Raw genomic sequence first — 18,192 nt, forward strand, 5'->3', positions numbered from 1 at the left:
GCTGTTGGTTTGATGCTGTCAGTCTCAGTCTGGACACGAACGAAACGCTTTTTTAATCTTGTAACGTTTGTTTTAGCCCGGACACAATTGCATATGCGATTACATTACCATTTCAGCCAGACACAAACGAATGGAATTCAACTGATGTCATTGATGAATTAAACTGCTTCATCGTAAACTACAACATAAGATATTTCAAACGTTTTGTTTCTCTGACCGACGGATGAAGGTATGGAATTAAATTGTTGAAATACTCCGTATGCCAGTAATTTGCACGTGAATATAATATTGAATTATGTTTCTCATAATATTATCTTTTTATGAACTGCTCTCTTCCAAGAGACGAAATGGCCAAAGGTATTTAAGGATTGTTGGTAATTGATTGATGATTTCATTTTCGGATGAAAAGCACAATTTTTATTTCTTTTTTATTTAGTTAGCCAGCACTACAAAAAAAAATCCATACTTATTTCACATCTAGTTTGGCATCTCAAAAGATGCAAAATAATTATATTGCTTATGATTGAAATTTTACGGTATAATCAAATAAATCCGAAATAGAAAGATTTTGACAATTTTCGCAATACTTTCAACCTTCAGTAGTATACATGTAAAAAAATATCAATCAATTTCATCCCTTTATTTAAATGTTTTTAAAGATAAACTAGTTAAAATCGACAATGAAGTTAAGAATTTCTGTTATTTGTGTATTGGTACAGGTAGTTGAGTGCAGGCTAAAACAAGCTTTCCAAACTGAGACAGCAACCTACCTGCGTAACCGTTATGCCCAACGTGTATGAACCTTGTTGCTGTCGCTACCTTGATGTATTTCGGTAAGGTGTGCATCTTGGCTAGTTTGCTGTCATTTTGTACGATGTGCGTCTTGACTCGAAATCAATAATCATTTTCAATAACTACTATTTGAGAATCTCGCAAAATTAAAGGAAAAGTTAGTTACGTTTTTCATTTTTGTGTTGAAATTAACTAAATAGGAAAACAAAAATTTGTTTTGTTATTTTTTTCATCGAATGGCTTTCAGTGTAAGGTTACATTGGAATTTCCCATATAAATCGGTAAAATCGTAACACTGCAGAGGTTAAAAACTATTGAAATGGTCACCAAATTACTTCGATTCACACGTCTAGATCCCTGATTGCCAATCAAACATTCTTTGGATATATTGTCTACTATCGACGATTCCGGAAGTCCCGGATTCCGTGAATTATTAGATATAGTGTTCCCTCTCATTGTGTAGCTCAAGTTATGTGAAACCCATTATCCAATGTGCTTTTGTTAAAAAAATATTATGTTTTGTGAAAGTTGTGAGCCATATTGTGTTTTCGAGCATACCAAGTATTTTTTTTTTAATTTTAAACACATTTGTATTATTTAGGTTGATTTTCAATCTATTTCCCAATTGATTTTATTTTTCGATAGCGCGTAAAAATAACTTTCAGTATCCGTATAGATATTAAATCTATCCATGAATTAAAGTTATTTTTTAATAGTTTTTTTTGTAAAATATGCGGTTGGAGTAAATTGGCGGTGACGCACGCGGGGTAAGTTGGCGCTACTATTTATAGTGCAAATATAGTCATCAAATATTTTTATTTTTGGAATTCACTCCAAAGTAAAACTTTGTGTATCTCGTCAATGCAGGGGATATTTACTTCGGCCGATCGCCTGAAGAATTTCGAAAATATGCTTTTGAATATGAAATACGCATCAAAGTAAAATGCCGGGGTATTGAGACTGAAATATATTGTCGGTTAATATACAATTTTATTGAAAAGACATTCGGCACGAACCTTTGGCATAATTGAATCTCCATTTTCTGGCGTATTCATACATACCGCCAACGTACCCCGGGGTAAATTGGCGGGTTTTCCGCGTCACACATTTTTGTTCATAAAAACAAAGACAATGCAACAAACACTTTGATAAAATTCAGGGATGTTGGCAACAGCCACATGTTCTATTTTTCATCTACATCATTATCTACATCAAGCGGTAAAAAATGGAAACTAAAAACACCGCAAACTAGCCCCGGTCTCCCCTATACTTTTTTGTTTAAAGTGAGTCTGCGTTCGTGGTAGTCGTGGGATACGTGCTAGGTGAAATAAGAACGTAGTAGACATTTCCACAATTCTATTGAAAAAAACAGCTAATGAATCATAGTTTGGATAAATGAGAAATTGCACCACTAGGTGGATTAAAACAGGTTTTTGTAAGTATGAACACCGAAACATTCATTATCACTTTATCTACTACAAGTTTTACCCACAGTGTCGGTTTTACCCACAAAAAAAAAAAACACCGACACCTTATGCGCAATAATTTTTCTAAAATTCCACAAAGCTCCTACAATTGTATATTCTGGGCATAATCCTTGTTTAGGTGGTTCTTAACAAAATATAATTTTTTCCGCGTTTCAAAAAATTGAATTCATTAAAAATTATTGGTTGCCAAAAAATGGAGAAAAATGACATTTTAAAAACGCTGCGGGTAAGACCGACACCCCAAAGGGGCAAGAGCGACCCCCTTTTGAACTTTCTTTTTGTCCAATTTTTTCCATTAAAAATGTATTGTGTATGTGTGATAAAGTACAATTATGTGTATATGAGTATGTGTGATGCAAACGCATGCTTTCTGTAGTTTCATCGCGTAGTAAGAGGAAGAACATTCGAATGCGTGGTGTTATGAATAAATAATGTTTAACGCATGGTTTATATTACGGTACGGGTTTTCTCATGTAATTCTTTCGATCTTTATTGCCACTTGTATAGCCATTATAACGAAGAAGAGCTGTTCTGCAAGCAGATTATATACGCTGTTACTAGGACTCATTCACTTAAAAGTGACGCACGCTTCGTAGTAAGCTATCCGATTCGTGTTGTGATTTCGGAACACTGTTGATCAATAATCCGGCGGTCAATGAAAATTTTTCATCAATATCATTTCAAAATCTCATATTAGATTATACTTTTCCTTTTTTTTTTGTAATATAACTATGAATTACGTTCAATTTAATTCTAATTTTTTTGGTCGGCTTGAGATAATACTGATAAATAAATGCAAAAAAACATAGTTTCCGTGTATTTCAATTATTACCATGACATAATTATAGTATAATTGAACACAACAAATATACCCAGTCGTTTGTATCGAATCAAAAACGAACCCAATCATCTAAACACCGTGTCGGTCTTACCCCACCCAAAAACTGTCGGTCTCACCCCAACAGCGCACATTTTTGTTAAATGCTCAATTAATAGTATTGAAATACTCAAACTTATCTTCAATACACACAAATAACGATATGGAGAGTAGAATAGAATGTGTGACACAAAAACTGGTTATTTTCAAAGCTTTTGTGTTATTAAAACTTTACAATGTATCAACTAAAAATAACATCCAAAAGCGCTTCTACTTTGCTTTCGCTTGTTTTGTTTATTTCGTTGACGTTTAATGAATCCATATGGCATCGATGTGTATCGAAATGCCTAAAATAATCGTACTAATAATATCATGTCATTATTGTATGATTAAAATTTGATATCTGGGAAAAGTCGTGGGGTGTCGGGCTTACCCAGGGTGTCAGACTTACCCCCAGTTCCCCTAACGGTCTATTAAAAACTAATTGGGATATCACCACTAGCTGCGGTACGGTCGCCATTTCGTTTGGTGCATAGATTTCACTGATTTCAGAGTTGATCATATAGATATTTCAAAATGGCCGTATCACTAATTTGAATATGTTAGTATGGTAGCATTAGTGTATTAATAACTATTTACTCAAATGATTACACATGTATTATAAACTTATTTGTTCAAGCATGGATGTCTGTTCTCTATTTTGGTAACTTGAAGCAAACGTTTATGCTAAATGACTAAAGTTGAGTTTTATCTTTTAGTTTAGTTTTTTTTCATATTCAAACTTTACGATAAACCATTTAATAGAGATACAAAGAGTTAAAAATATTACAAGATAATTTTTAAACATAAAAATGTAGTATTACGATAAATGTAACTTAAACTGCTCTGTTTCGGCAAACCAAAATGCATGTTCTTGTACCTTCCTCTTCCAATGCTCCGTGAGGTCATGATATGAATCTCCTGTTCCACCAAGCTCGGGAGGCAAATTAACAACCTTCGATACATGAGTGCCTCGTCTGGAAATTTTAACACGTGATTTCATTTTCGCACTCATGAAACTTCTACAATATATGCTATTAATTCTGGGGCAAAGCAATATAAGCACATTTTACCTGAACACATTTAGTACTACATTGACGTGAATAGGAGCATTCACAAACTCCAAAAGCTGCGGTCGACATGGATAATTTTCCCAGCTTTCAACAGTCCTACAGCGAGATTAGATCATTGAAATATAATCCCAATAAACACATATTAATACGCTAATTACCTTTTTATTAGAGAAGGCGGTAGTTGTAGGGCATGACTCAATGTTACATGTTTCATATCAAAAATTGCCACGATACCGTAGATGGAGATAGTTTCATCCAAATATAACAGCAGATCTAGGATCATTTTATCAACTTTAAACACGTTATCTTGGCTGTGGCGCTTCGGATTGTGCGCTGCGGTTCTTATAATCACTACCTGCCGGTTATGGGCATCTTTTTGCCGCAACGGTAGAAAAACACCAATGTCGAGTAATTCCTGAAGCTCGGGTAGAAATGGATCACGATTCTGAAACCATTCTGTGCGATCCGCGCGAATTTTAAAATACCTGAAAGTGTGAATATACTACAGTGTACTTGAAATAAATGTGCGTTTTAAAGAATTATTCAGTACAAAGTATTAGGTTTCTGCGCATTGAAATTGAAACGCACTCTAAATGCTAAGCGCAAAACGGAGTTTATTCCGTTATTCATTAGGAACAGTACGTACGGTAAGCTTATTTATAACAAGGCGTCGAGAAACAATCGAGAAAAATTTATAATCGCTAGATTTTGTGAGTAAAACACCAAATCTAGCGATTATAAATTTTTTGTCCGGACTTTGTGCTGCCACCTCCAATATTTACACGCAGGGAAATTTAACATTTTTAAACCAAAAATATGTGTTATTGAATCCAAGCATTTACTGCTTATCACATTAACCAACAAAATTATTGGCTTGAAAATATTTTTTATTAGAATAACAACAAATGTCATACGTCTCCCAACCTTTGGACAGAACGGATCGTTATACTTCACAGTGGTGTTCGGTGTGTAAGTTTCAATGAGTGAAGGTCATCCTTTGTTCGTTCGTTAGCTGCCGTTCTGCTGGTGCCGGTAGTAAATCCAGTACATTGTTTTCGCTGGTGCGGAACAATCGAGGTTGTTTGCAGATAAGTTTTGTTTGATTTTTTTCCTCGTTTGCTTTCTTTCCTTTTCCCTTCTTTTACCCTACCTTGTAATCAAATCATAAGACACATCCCCGTTTATATAACGCTCTGCCCTCGTGCTTAAATGGCCGAGGGCGAAATACCATCTGATGTTATCATGGAAGTCCCTGATCCCCCTAACACTGCTCCCCGTATAAAGCAGTACCCACCGGGCCTGAAATGCGGAGAACTGTTGGAGCACGGGGTTGGCTGCTTTAAGGACCCCTCACTTCAACAGATTAAGATCTTGGAATGCAAACAATTGTATACCGCCAACACCGCGGGTCATGAACTGCAGCAATTGCAAGCAGTTGGGCCACACAGCCACATATTGTGAAAATAAGAAACGATGCGGCAAATGCGAAGGAGAGCATGAGGATGACTCTTGCGGCAAAGAAACTGAAAAGTGTATTTGCTGCGGGGGCTCTTCGTATGCTCTTAAATCATGCCCTGCGTACAAGCAGCGTGGGGATAAAATTAAGCGCTCCCTTAAGGAACGCTCGAGGCGCTCCTATGCAGAAATGCTATGCTGATTTGGCTAACGTTGAGCAAGAATCTGACGACCCACGAGAGGGAACATCTTTGGTTAACCCAAGGAAATTCAGGAAGAGGAGAAATCTAGCCTCCCCTAGATTGCCTCGTAAGGGTGCTAAGGTGTCGTCCCCTCAGAGTGCGCCAACTACAATCAATAAATCCAACGGAAGTGATGCACTAAAGCCGAAGCAATTTGCTCCAGGACTTGGAAATATTAATTCTAACAAGGAGTATCCACCACTTCCAGGGACACCAAAAACCCGAAGTGTCCCCTTTTTTCTAACAGACACTCAGTCCAGTAACGGACCAATGAAATTTTCTGACATAGTGGTCTTAATTTTCACAATTTTCAATGTTACTGATCCTCTTAAAAGCATTCTGATACATTTTCTCCCTATAGTACAAACATTTTTGAAGCAGTTGACTGCTAAATGGCCCCTCCTTGCAGCGATCGTATCCTTCGATGGCTAAGTCATCAAACGAGGTCACTGATTCGATCACTGTCTTACAGTGAAATTGCAGAAGTATCCTCCCGAAAATCGATTCCTTCAAATTTTTACTAAACAGTTGAAAATGTGATGTTTTCGCATTATGTGAAACTTGGTTAACTTCCGTTGGTTAACTATAAATATCAACTTCCACGACTTCACATGTAATATTGATTGGAAGAGTTACGCGACCGCGATATCCGTTTAAATCGAATCCACTCAAGAGCTTCCTCCGGAGGAAGAGTACAGGTTTTTGGCTGGCTTGATTCTCGACAGTGCGAATCAAGCTCAGACTAAACCAGTACCCAGCGTGAATACCCATGGACGGTCTCCCACTCTGTGGTGGGATAAAGAGTGCTCAGAGCTGTACGCGGAGAAGTCCACTGCATATAAGGCCTTCCGAGAAGACGGGTTACCCGGTAGCTATCAGCAGTACGCGTCGCTAGAAAGGCGAATGAAGAGTTTAATGAAAGCCAAAAAACGCAGTTATTGGCGCCGGTTCGTCGAAGGGTTAACGAGAGAAACAGCGATGAGCACTCTTTGGGGTACGGCTCGACGTATGCGTAACCGAAACAGTACCAACGAGAACGTGGAATATTCAAACCGCTGGATATTCGCTTTCGCCAAGAAGATCTGTCCGGACTCTGTCCCGGTACAGAAAATGTACCGCACCGCGTCTCCTCACAATACCGCGAACGAAACACCGTTTTCGATTGTGGAGTTCTCACTTGCTCTCTTATCATGCAACGATAGTGCCCCAGGGTTAGACAGAAGCAAATTCAACTTTCTGAAGAATCTGCCTGACACTGCAAAAAGGCGCTCGTTAAACTTATTTAACAAGTTTCTTGAGGGTAACATTGTCCCTCATGACTGGAGGCAAGTGAAGGTCATCGCCATTCAAAAACCAGGAAAACCAGCCTCCGACCACAACTCGTATCGACCGATTGTAGTGCTGTCCTGTATTAGGAAGTTGTTCAAGAAAATGATCTTGTTTCGCCTCGACAATTGGGTTAAAGCAAATGGCTTACTGTCAAATACACAAGTTGGCTTCCGCAAAGGCAAAGGGACGAACGATTGCCTTGCGTTGGTTTCTACAGAAATCCAAATGGCCTATGCTAACAAAGAGCAGATGACATCAGTCTTCTAGGATATAAAGGGGGCTTTTGATTCAGTTTCTATAAATATTCTGTCAGAGAAGCTGCACCAACATGGTCTTTCACCAATTTTAAATAACTTTTTGCTAAACCTGTTGTCTGAGAAGCACATTGCGATTTAGCTACATGGGTCTTCCCCAGGGCTCATGTCTTAGTCCCCTACTCTACAATTTTTACGTGAATGACATTGACGGTTGTCTTGCCAATCCATGCGCGCTAAGGCAACTTGCAGACGACGGGTGTGGTCTCTGTTACAGGGCCCAAAGCTGCCGACTTGCAAGGACCATTACAAGATACCTTGGACAATTTGTCTGCTTGGGCTCTTCAGCTGGATATCGAGTTCTCCACGGAGAAAACTGAGTTGGTTGTTGTTTCTAGTAAGTGCGAGCCGACGCAACTCCAGCTTCTATTAATGAGTGAAACGATCAATCAGGCCTTCATTTAAATATCTCGGGGTCTGGGTCGACTCTAAAGGTACCTGGGGATGTCACATTAGGTATCTGAAACAGAAATGCCAACAAAGGATCAATTTTCTCCGGACAATAACTGGAACAAGGTGGTGTGCACACCCAGGAGACCTGATCAGGTTATACCAAACAACGATATTGTCGATGATGGAGTACGGGTGTTTCTGTTTCCGCTCCGCTGCGAACATACACTTCATCAAACTGGAGAGAATCCAGTATCGTTGCTTTCGCATTGCCTTGGGTTGCATGCACTCGACCCATACAATGAGTCTCGAAGTGCTGGCGGGCGTTCTTTCGCTAAAAAATCGGATTTGGGAACTCTCATATCGATTGCTCATCCGATGCGACATTCTGAACCCGTCGGTGATGCAAAATTTCGAGAGGCTCGTCGAGCTTAATTCTCAAACCCGATTTATGGCCTTGTACTTCGACTACATGGCACAGAGCATTAATCCTTCTTCATATACTCCCAACCGTGTTCGTTTCCTAGATACTTCTGATTCTACTGTATTCTTCGACACATCCATGAAGGAAGATATTCGTGGAATCCCGGACCATATACGTCCGCAAGTGATCCTTAATATATTTTATAATAAATTCCGAGAAGTCGACTATGACAAAATGTTTTACACTGACGGATCAAATCGCGATGGGTCCACTGGCTTCAGTATCTTCAACAATACTATCACCGCTTCATTCAAGCTCAATGATCCCGCTTCAGTTTACGTTGCAGAGTTAGCTGCAATTCAGTACACCCTCTGCCTACTCCCTACTCGACACTCTGCCCACAGATCACTACTTTATCATTTCGGACAGCCTCAGCTTTATCGAGGCTCTTCGTGCGTGGAGCAATGGAGAACTTGGACGATGGCTACATTCGATTATCTCAAAGGTATCAACGAAGCCTTGGTTCAGGGGGATGGATGTGGGTCGGGATTTTATTCGTGTAATGTCCCGACTTATGTCCAATCACTACACCTTGGATGCGCATTTGCGGCGTGTTGGGCTTGCGGAAAGTAGTCTGTGCGCTTGTGACGAGGGCTATCACGACATCGAGAACGTTGTCTGGGTATGCGCCGGGTATTTGGACGCCAGGTCTCAGTTAAAGGATTCCCTTCGGGCCCGAGGTAGACCACCCAATGTACCAATCCGAGATATGCTGGCAACTCGTGATTTCCCCTATATGTCCCTTATTTATACTTTCATAAAAACGATAAATATCCCAATTTAGCCCCTCTATTTTATTTCTCGTTTTTAGAAGTTTCCTCCTGCCCTGTGGAACCGATCAGCTCCAGAGTGCCACTATGTTACCGCCTTCGCCCTTACCACTACGCCTGCATAGAAGGAAACTGAAACAAGAGCGACTCAAGGTCCGATGACTTTTGAAGGATTCCCCGCGGGTCCGAAGAATACCATCCGCCCATCCGGTACTCGACGACTTACTAGACTGAGGCGCAAATTTGTTTCGCTGATTTCCCGTTTGAGCGAAAGTTGCAAGTTTTGCTCTTCTTTCCCTGTCACCATACGCCTTCTCTCTCCTGTCCTTGATACAACTACTGCCACACTGATGTGGAAATAAGCCACCCTCTGAATATCTTCACCAAGCAGAAGTCTTCGTTAAAAAAAATCAAATTTGTATTCTGTACTCCTAGTTTTAAGGTAGCTGTAATTTTCACTCTTTATTGAAACTCTTGTCCTCCATCTTGTAATTAGACTTGTATCCCTAGTTTTAAGATATCTGTGAAATTTTTCATAAATATTGGTTCCCCCTTTTGTGTACTAAACTATATTGTTAGTTTTAAGATAACTGTAAAATATTTCGTAAAATACTATTACTCCCCCTCTTGTATATCAAACTGAATCCCTTGTTTTAAAAAATATTTCAATATTGTAACCTCCTAGCTTTAAGATATCCAAAATGTAAAAACAAAATAATTTGGCACCGCCAAGCTAACGCATTTGTGCCTATCTAATAAAACGAAATGAATAAAAAAAACAACAAATGTTTGCGCTCAATAAAAATATTTTTAAATTCAATAATTCTGTTTTAATTTCAATAAAAAAATTATAAAAAAGAGAACGATATTTTTTTCATTGAAACAATAAATAAAGATTATTGAATTCAATAAATAAATGTATTGTTTCACGACCAATAATGTTATTTATTGAATTTAACCCATATTTTTATTGAACCTACAAATCTTTTTTCTGTGTGTTACAGTTTTTGGGCTACTTACTTGCAAGTTGTACGACTGGCAGATCAATGCCAAATACTTGACCATGCACTATAGCGGCAAAATTAAACTTAGTCATACGACACCTATGTTGAACTGGTAAAATGATGCGGTTTGTTTTTTTTCACTCGCAAGTGAGTCGCGGTTTCCAAAATAACCTTCATTTTATTCTCGAAAAAACCCTATTGTCGCACTTATAATAAAATCTCACATTGCGAGCGTCTGAAAGGCGCATCAAAGATAGCCGCAGTGGCTCCGCAAGCCGATTTCAGTGCACTGAAAACGGATTTATCAAAATTTTAACTAAAAATTCTCTTAATTTTTTGAGAACTGATTTTTTGTTAAAAACGCTATGCTGTCATTATTAGTTTAGCTCATCTTGAAAATAATAAAAAATGTTGGAATTTGGGTTTTTACGTTTAAACAGACGAATCTGTCAGTTTTAGCTTGGACACTCACTCTAAGAAACCTGCTTGGTTAAGGTTTAAGAATATTATTATTAAGGAAAATATGGAGCAATGCGCGTCCTCTACGGAAATATGATCATAGATTAGCCACAGACTAACAGACATAACACTATGAGGGAATTCCCTCAAAAAACATCGATCTGACAATTTTCCCAGAACACTAGCTCCACCTTTTATTCACAGTCCCAATCACTCATTTACTGGTGGGTTACCCCTCAGGTTTTGGAACAATTTTTCACTAGTGGTCTATCCCCCATATGCTTGTTCATATGTCAGTGGCGCCATAATTTCAAATGTGGCCACAGTCCCAACTACAAATATATTTAAAATGACCGTTAAAGCGGGCGAAGCTTTATTTTTGAGTGTTATGTCTGTTAGTCTGGGGATTAGCTATAGAACATTAATCGGGAGAATTTAATTATTGATATCATTTCACCAACATTTTCCCCTGTAGTCGCAATCAACGCTTCGCAAAATGCAAAAACATGTAAAATATGCAATGTTTCAAAGTCATTCAAATGACGCTTTAAAAAATTGCAAAACGCACATGTGCGGTGGTAAACTTTACCACAACAAGGAGGCAGAAGCTCGTTGGACAAACACGTAATTTTGTTTTCTGTCGGGATTTCACAAAAGTTTAGCTTTAAATTGCCTTAGGTTATGCAATTATTAGGTTTTCAGGACAGTTTTTTAGTTTTAGTTTAGAAAAATGGGTAGCATATGTCAGAGACATTACCGAAATGAAGTATCATACCCGAATAGAAATGTACAGTAACAAAACCATGATTACCACTGTGACAGTACAGTAATCTACAGTAAGTTCTAGTGTTATGATACAATACAAAAACAGTAAACTTTAACGTTTCTACAGCAAATTTCAATGTAAACTCGGCTTTTACAGTAAAAAGGGGGTGGTTATGTATCTTAACATTGAAAAAATCGAATGAATACATTTTTTTCTCGAAAACAGCAAAATTTATTGTGAATTTACTGTATTAGTTTTTTTGCTGAACAGTAAAATTAATTGTTACATGAAATTTTATTGTTAATCTACTGCAAGAACTCTGCGTCGAACAATGTTGAAACAGTAATACCTGTAATATTTAATGTTTTATGATTGTTTGTAGGGTAAATGCTATTGTAAAATTCTATCCGGGTACGCTTTAAGCTGCTAAACCGAATGCTACAATTTTTACTAATTTCTGAAAGGTTTTACAAAAATAAGTTATTTCGGTATTTCTAATGGAAATAGCGAAATAACGGTACAAATCCGATTCTCTGTTGTTGCCAAATGAATTGTGTCACTCTCATTAGATACTCTTTCCAGGCTTACCATATGAGGATAAATATGTTCGAATATTTTAAATTTCGATGTACGTATACCGATATTTCAGTGTTTCCATTAAAAATAACGGAATAACTGGTTTTAACACAACCTATCAGAAGATAGTCAAAATTGTTGCATTCGTTTTAACAATTGTATTCTACTTCACTCCGGTTATGTCTCTGGCATTACCCACCATTTTTTTTTTAAATCAATTGAAATTTCTATAATAAATATTCAATGTGGTAGGTTTTGTTTGTAATTGCAGTTTTCAATCGTATTGGAATGCTGACCACTAGTTGTTGTGTGTATTTAACTTAAATTTTATCCCATTCTTCTTAATAGTAGTTTCTAAGATCATTCTCATTATAATCCGGATAGTTTCGCACTTTTTATCCAAATACTCCCATTTATTTTTATAATCAGTTAATAAACGGGGTGGGCAGTGGAGAATCCATAACATTTAAACAATTATAAATTTACTCTAAACGTTTTATGCACGTCTTATGCTTTAGGTTCTTCTCCTGATCGAATTTCCAATATCCACCATTTCTTAGTTAAAAAGTACCATTGTACGGAAACCTTGCTTTAAAACTTATTTTAAGATATTCATATTAAAATACACATTGTGATCCATCATTCCATCAATGAAGACCAAATTTCTAGTGGACATATAATATCCCATACAATAACTCCCCTATCCCTGCGCTTAGCTGCTTTTATAAGGCTTGTATGTCCAGGTCTGATATTCTCCACTCGTAATAACAGCCATTTGAGTCAAAGATGTTGAAATTGGACTCGTAGACAAAGTTTACAATCTTTCCAATACTCCGATAAAATATTTCAATGTTGTTTAGTAAATTAAAAATCAATTCTTTGTTCTTCTCATTGATGAACACGTCAGAACACAGGCATTGTAACTGTCCGTTCTCCATACCTTACGAACCGTATTTTTCTAATTAAAAATCGTTTACCCCTCATCATATTTTTTTTTACAGTTCAAGTTTTTCGAAATATCTGCTCTAGGTTTCGCCACATCAAAGTTTTTAACGACAAGTTAAATAGTTAGACGCAACCTTTGAACAATGTCAAAAAATTTCATGAAGTGATTTAACTTTATTTTGGTGACTAATAGTTAGTTTCTGTCCCATAATGGCAATTAGTTGACGTTTTTTTAACCATTACGTTAATTTGAGGGGATTTCTTAAACTAGTGTAGAGGAAACTGTGCCAATAAACACTTTTCTGTTGTCATAAAATCTATTTTTCTAAGTAAAACAAAAAATAAAGAAATAACAAATATTAAATTGAGCCATTTTCACGCAAAGTAACGATTTTTTAATGTGTAATGTGCGGAAACTATCACACTTTAGATTGTTGCGAATCTTTTCTTAAATCCACATTGCGACTTTTGAGCCATGCGCCAGGGGGCCGTGTGTTGAGTTACGCGCCCATCTAGTTTGCAATTGATAATAAACGCTCAAAAACGTCGAAAAATATGTATTACCAAAGGTTTAATGTGTGCTAATTTTTTACTGTAACTGAATTTGTTAATAAAACTGACTGAAAACTATGCTTCTAAGGGCATGTTCAGGAGCGTTTTATTTTATATAGGAGTTTCAACGTAGAACTGGAACTGAAACATTCACATTCCCAGCAGAGCGTTTTGTTTTATAATTTCGAACAGTTTTGTTTCAAAATTTAAAACGGTTATACGACGCCGTTCTATTTGTTGATGATTTTAAAACACGTTTAGAACTGTGTTTTTAATACATGCAAAGTTTTCAGCACAGACACTTAGACCCGATGGACTGGGGAAAAATAAATTTGAATGCAGTTACGCTGCATAACATAAATAAATTTTAAACTGAATAGAACACCCGCTAAAACTACCGCTGGGGGCAACAAGTTCTAGTTTTAAAATTTTCTGTTTCATCTTATAGAACTGTCAAAATTATGAATCTAAAACTGAAACACTCCTGAACATGCTCTAAAGTTTCAGGTTTTTGTATGTTTTATTTACAAATTGCACCACCTCTTATTAAAGTGTCATTAATACATTGCGATGAATCGTGCGCCGAATAGCGCTACGAATCTTGCTGCGACGAAAAATAATCCTTTGAAAAAGTACGGACAATACCTATATTAAATAGCGCAAACATTTATGAAACAATATTAAACATATACACTAGAGGTGTACGAATATGAAATTGTATCACTGTACCTATTTTCTTTTGTTCCATTTGTCAGACCTCACTCTTATTCCAATACTTTTGTTCAATTGTCAAAGGATGATACTTACATAAAAATTTTACGTTTAGCTTTGTCGACATCATACTTTGTTGTTCGTAGAAAGTAAATAATATATCGTACATCGTTCTGCATATGAATATTGGGTTGTTCTTTACACAGCCACCGTTCGATCTCTGCTAATCCATGGTTCCTACTTGCGATCGTCTCTCCGAGAAGCTTCTCTGCATCATGGTAACACGACTCGGCCAAGGATGATACGTACTGCCTTTTCATCACTGCTTTTCAATACGCCACGGTTTCCAAGGCTAATTCGTATACGCACTATGCATACTGCTCGCATTCTACCTAATTTCTTTAAATCATTATAAGAGCACTACTATCAATAGTAGATTGTATATAGGTGTGGCAACGCTAATTCTCTTGCTAGATTTCTGAAATTTTATGACGAAATAAATTTAGGTTTCCATATATTTTCATCGATCTTTTCAGTTCGTAATACTTTCAAATATGATGTACACCCCATCTGTTAAACACATCGCATTGCACTACTATCACTTGATAAGTAAACTCGCTTAGCTGATAAGGCGGATCCTACACGTGACAAAAAATATTGTCTGCAAAAGTACTCACTTGACTGAATGAATAAATTAAGGGGGTGGCCTTCTGTACAATATGGAAAAAACTCGAGTATATTACTGCCTATGATAGCAAATCTGTCCAATTAAGATAGGAAAAACGGTCCTTGATCAAGGTACAACTAATGTAAAAATGCTGCGAAAGGCAGGGGTGACTGAAAAATCCTGTTTGGCGTGTGGATGACAAAGAATTAACCGTGATGTTTGATAGTCCACATTTGCTTAAAATGCAAAAAACATGCTCTCAAAACAGTAAGATTTCTGACAGCTCATTTACAACCATAGATGCAAGCCAAAGGAATTTGTTTTGTTTTCAAAACGAAATACCTAACGTCAATCGATTTTCGCAGTGCAAAATATTTTGTTTTCATCACGAAATAATTCAGCGTCTTTATTATCAACAGGAATAGAAAGGTCAATAACGCATTTTTCAACAAAAACATTGCCTAGGCTTATAGAGCTCTTATGGACATATTCAGCAACCCTTCCCACACAAAAAATCATCACGTTCAAATTACGTGATTAATCATATAGACTTAGATTTAAGGTCAACCTTTATGTTTCATGTGTCTACAGTAAATATTAAGTGAATATCTTCTGAAATCAATGGTGTCGACACGTATGATTAAAGTGACTCTTGCAAACGTCAAACAATCTATGTGAGTTTCAAGTGTGAAAAAATCAAATCTCAATATGACGGAAACTATAATGCCAGGGACATAAGTATTTCCAAATTTCTGGATAACTAAACATTAGCAAATATTTAACATTATTTAAACGATATACAGGGACATTATAAGGATTCAAGATTCCTATTTTTTTAATCTGAAGTCAACAATATCTGAGTCTGAACCTTTGAGGATTTATGATATGACTGCTATGGATACCGCGGAAGAGGTAATAAAAGTGGAACAAGTCGATCTTCTATGGTCGATTTTCGGGATAGCCTGCACTCCGAAAATGTAGCCAAATTTAGGAAGAAAACACCGAAATTAAAACACTGGCTTCAATTCAAAGTCATTATTGATTTGTATGTTTATAGTTAAGTACTATGCGTCCCAGATTACACGTGACAGTCCCATATTCAGTTGAGTCATCTCGCATGGCCGAACGTCCCAGAAAGTTCCCCGCTTATTCAAATTCTCACCAGGTTTGTTTAAACGCATCCCGTTTTTGTCTGGTCACCTTAGTTAATAGAAATCCCTCTAAGAACGGTTGGTTTCAAAATTGTCCAATGAAGGGCCAATTTAGACAACGTCCAAATAACCGTTCAACAAACGTCCATCGTTGGACCCGTGTTGAACGATTTTGAAACAATTTTTTGGACGTCTCAGTGGGATGTATGTGTTGATATATGGAAAAAAAACCCTGTTTTAATCCACGTAGTGGTGCAATTGTGCCTTTCTCAATCATGAACACGAGAATTTTTGCGTTGTTTATATTCATTAAAAGCTTTCAAATGTATACATTACATTTTTATTATATATGATATGACAACTATATACAAGAAAAGAAATCATTATTCGAGTTCAAAAAATTTTTAAAAGAAAAACAGCCACGGTAATAGTAAACTGAAAAACCTGTTTTAATCCACCTAGAGGTGCAATTGTGCCTTTCTCATTTCTCCAAACTATGATTTAATAGCTGGTTCGTACAATATAACATTATGGAAATGTCGTTCATTCTTATTACAATTGGTAAGTATATATAAGAGCACCTTTTTGCATTCATCGCGGTATCGGTTTGAATCGGAGTTTTCTATGTGATCGCCCTCTACAACCCGTAACTCCGGAGCCGGAAGTCGGATGGAGATGGAATTTAATATCAGTTTCCGGGGACGCAACACCTTTCATTTGAGACTAAGTTGATCAAATCGGTCTAGCCATTTTCGAGAAACCAATATAACCGTTATTCTGAATTTGGATACTTCAGGATCCGTCGATGGTGGCCAGTGTGGCCAAAGAGACTTGGAATGACTGTTGGGGACCTAGATCTACAAATTCAACAATTGTGTTTACATTTTGGAAAAAATTTCACCTTTTTACATTCATCGCAGAATTCGTTAGAATCGGGATTTGCTGCGTGATCGTACGTATCACCCTGTAATTCAGGAACCAGAACTCGCATCCACACAAAATTCAACAGCAGCTGATGGACCTTTCATTTAAAATTAAGTTTGTCAAAATCGGTTCAGAAAATTCAGAGAAACCGATGTGGACAAATCAACAAATTTTGTTTTGTAACCATACTCTTCAACTCGTAATCCGGAACAAGATGTCGGTTGAAAATGAAATTCAATAGCAACCTATGGGAATATTATACCTTTCATTTGAATCTTAGTTTGTAAAAATCGGTTCAGCCATCTCCGAGAAACCGATGTGGACATTCTGTTACCAAATCCGCACATACACACACATACATACATACATACATACATACATACATACACACATACATACACACAGATATTTTGCGATCTCGGCGAACTGAGTCGAATGTTATATGAGACTCGGCCCTCCAGGCCTCGGTTAGAAAGTCCGTTTTTGGAGCAATTGCATAACCTTTCTATATAAGAAAGGCAAAAGAATAATATTTAATTAGCTTAATAAGCATGAGTTCAATGTTATCTTCATGTGATTATAATTTGGAAAGGTTGGTAGAATAGGTTTGAACGTGTAGGGAATGGGGGGTTAGTAGAGTGGGAGTGGAGGATGCGTCAGAAATCCTTCATCTTATTTCGGTACACGGGGTGGATGAAGGAAATGCGGGCGTGAGGGTGGTCCAAGGGGAGGGGAGTGATGAAGGAGGGAGGTGTAAGGGCAAGGCGGGGGGGGGGGGCGGCGACGCAATACTCAACTGCATATTTTGCCTTCCATTTGAGACTTGGTTTGAGAAAATCGGTTCAATCATCACCGATGAACCGATGTGACTTTAATTGTGGAATATGCCCGGAATTCCGGAATTCAGGACTTCCGGAATCGTCGATAGTGGACAATATATTCAAAGAATGTTTGATTGGCAATCAGTGATCTAGATCTGCGATTAGAAGTAATTTGGTGACCATTTCAATAGTTTTTGCCTCTGAGGTATTACGATTGTACCGATTTATATGGGAAATTCCAGTGTATCCTTATTAACACCCCTGTAACTCCGGAAGCAAGAGTCAGAACCAAATGAAATTCAGCAGCAGTCAATGGCATTACTGTATCTTTCATTTGAAATCAAGTTTGTAAAAATCGGTAGAG

The 18,192-nt window shown here is 37.3% G+C and overlaps 1 protein-coding gene across 2 annotated transcripts; it reads right to left on the bottom strand.

Annotated features, from left to right (window-relative positions):
• Positions 1-625: 625 nt before the first annotated feature.
• LOC131677888 (retinol-binding protein pinta) lies at positions 626-15,090 on the bottom strand. Of its 2 annotated transcripts, none has more exons than XM_058957977.1 (5): positions 14,812-15,090; positions 14,362-14,743; positions 4,427-4,753; positions 4,269-4,364; positions 626-4,172 (listed from the first exon to the last, which is right to left on the bottom strand). In XM_058957977.1, exons 2-5 carry the CDS (start codon positions 14,583-14,585, stop codon positions 4,016-4,018), a joined length of 804 nt encoding a protein of 267 aa, XP_058813960.1. In that variant the 5' UTR covers positions 14,586-14,743; positions 14,812-15,090; the 3' UTR covers positions 626-4,015. The 2 variants fall into 2 exon arrangements, with proteins under 2 accessions (XP_058813960.1, XP_058813959.1); XM_058957976.1 differs by having other exon boundaries at positions 626-4,217; positions 14,812-15,085.
• Between the last annotated feature and the right edge of the window lie 3,102 nt (positions 15,091-18,192).

Source organism: Topomyia yanbarensis, chromosome 1 (genome assembly GCF_030247195.1).
Source record: "Topomyia yanbarensis strain Yona2022 chromosome 1, ASM3024719v1, whole genome shotgun sequence".
Lineage (NCBI taxonomy): Eukaryota > Metazoa > Arthropoda > Insecta > Diptera > Culicidae > Topomyia > Topomyia yanbarensis.

What these genes read in the sequence shown, in the direction of transcription:
- LOC131677888 (XM_058957976.1), bottom strand. Translation starts at nt 14,585, where the DNA reads ATGAAAAGGCAGTACGTATCATCCTTGGCCGAGTCGTGTTACCATGAT. An exon ending in GCTAAACGTAAAATTTTTAT is followed by an intron (nt 4,754 to 14,361) that starts GTAAGTATCATC and finishes TCACACTTTCAG; the next exon opens with GTATTTTAAAATTCGCGCGG. An exon ending in GTAGTACTAAATGTGTTCAG is followed by an intron (nt 4,218 to 4,268) that starts GTAAAATGTGCT and finishes CATATATTGTAG; the next exon opens with AAGTTTCATGAGTGCGAAAA.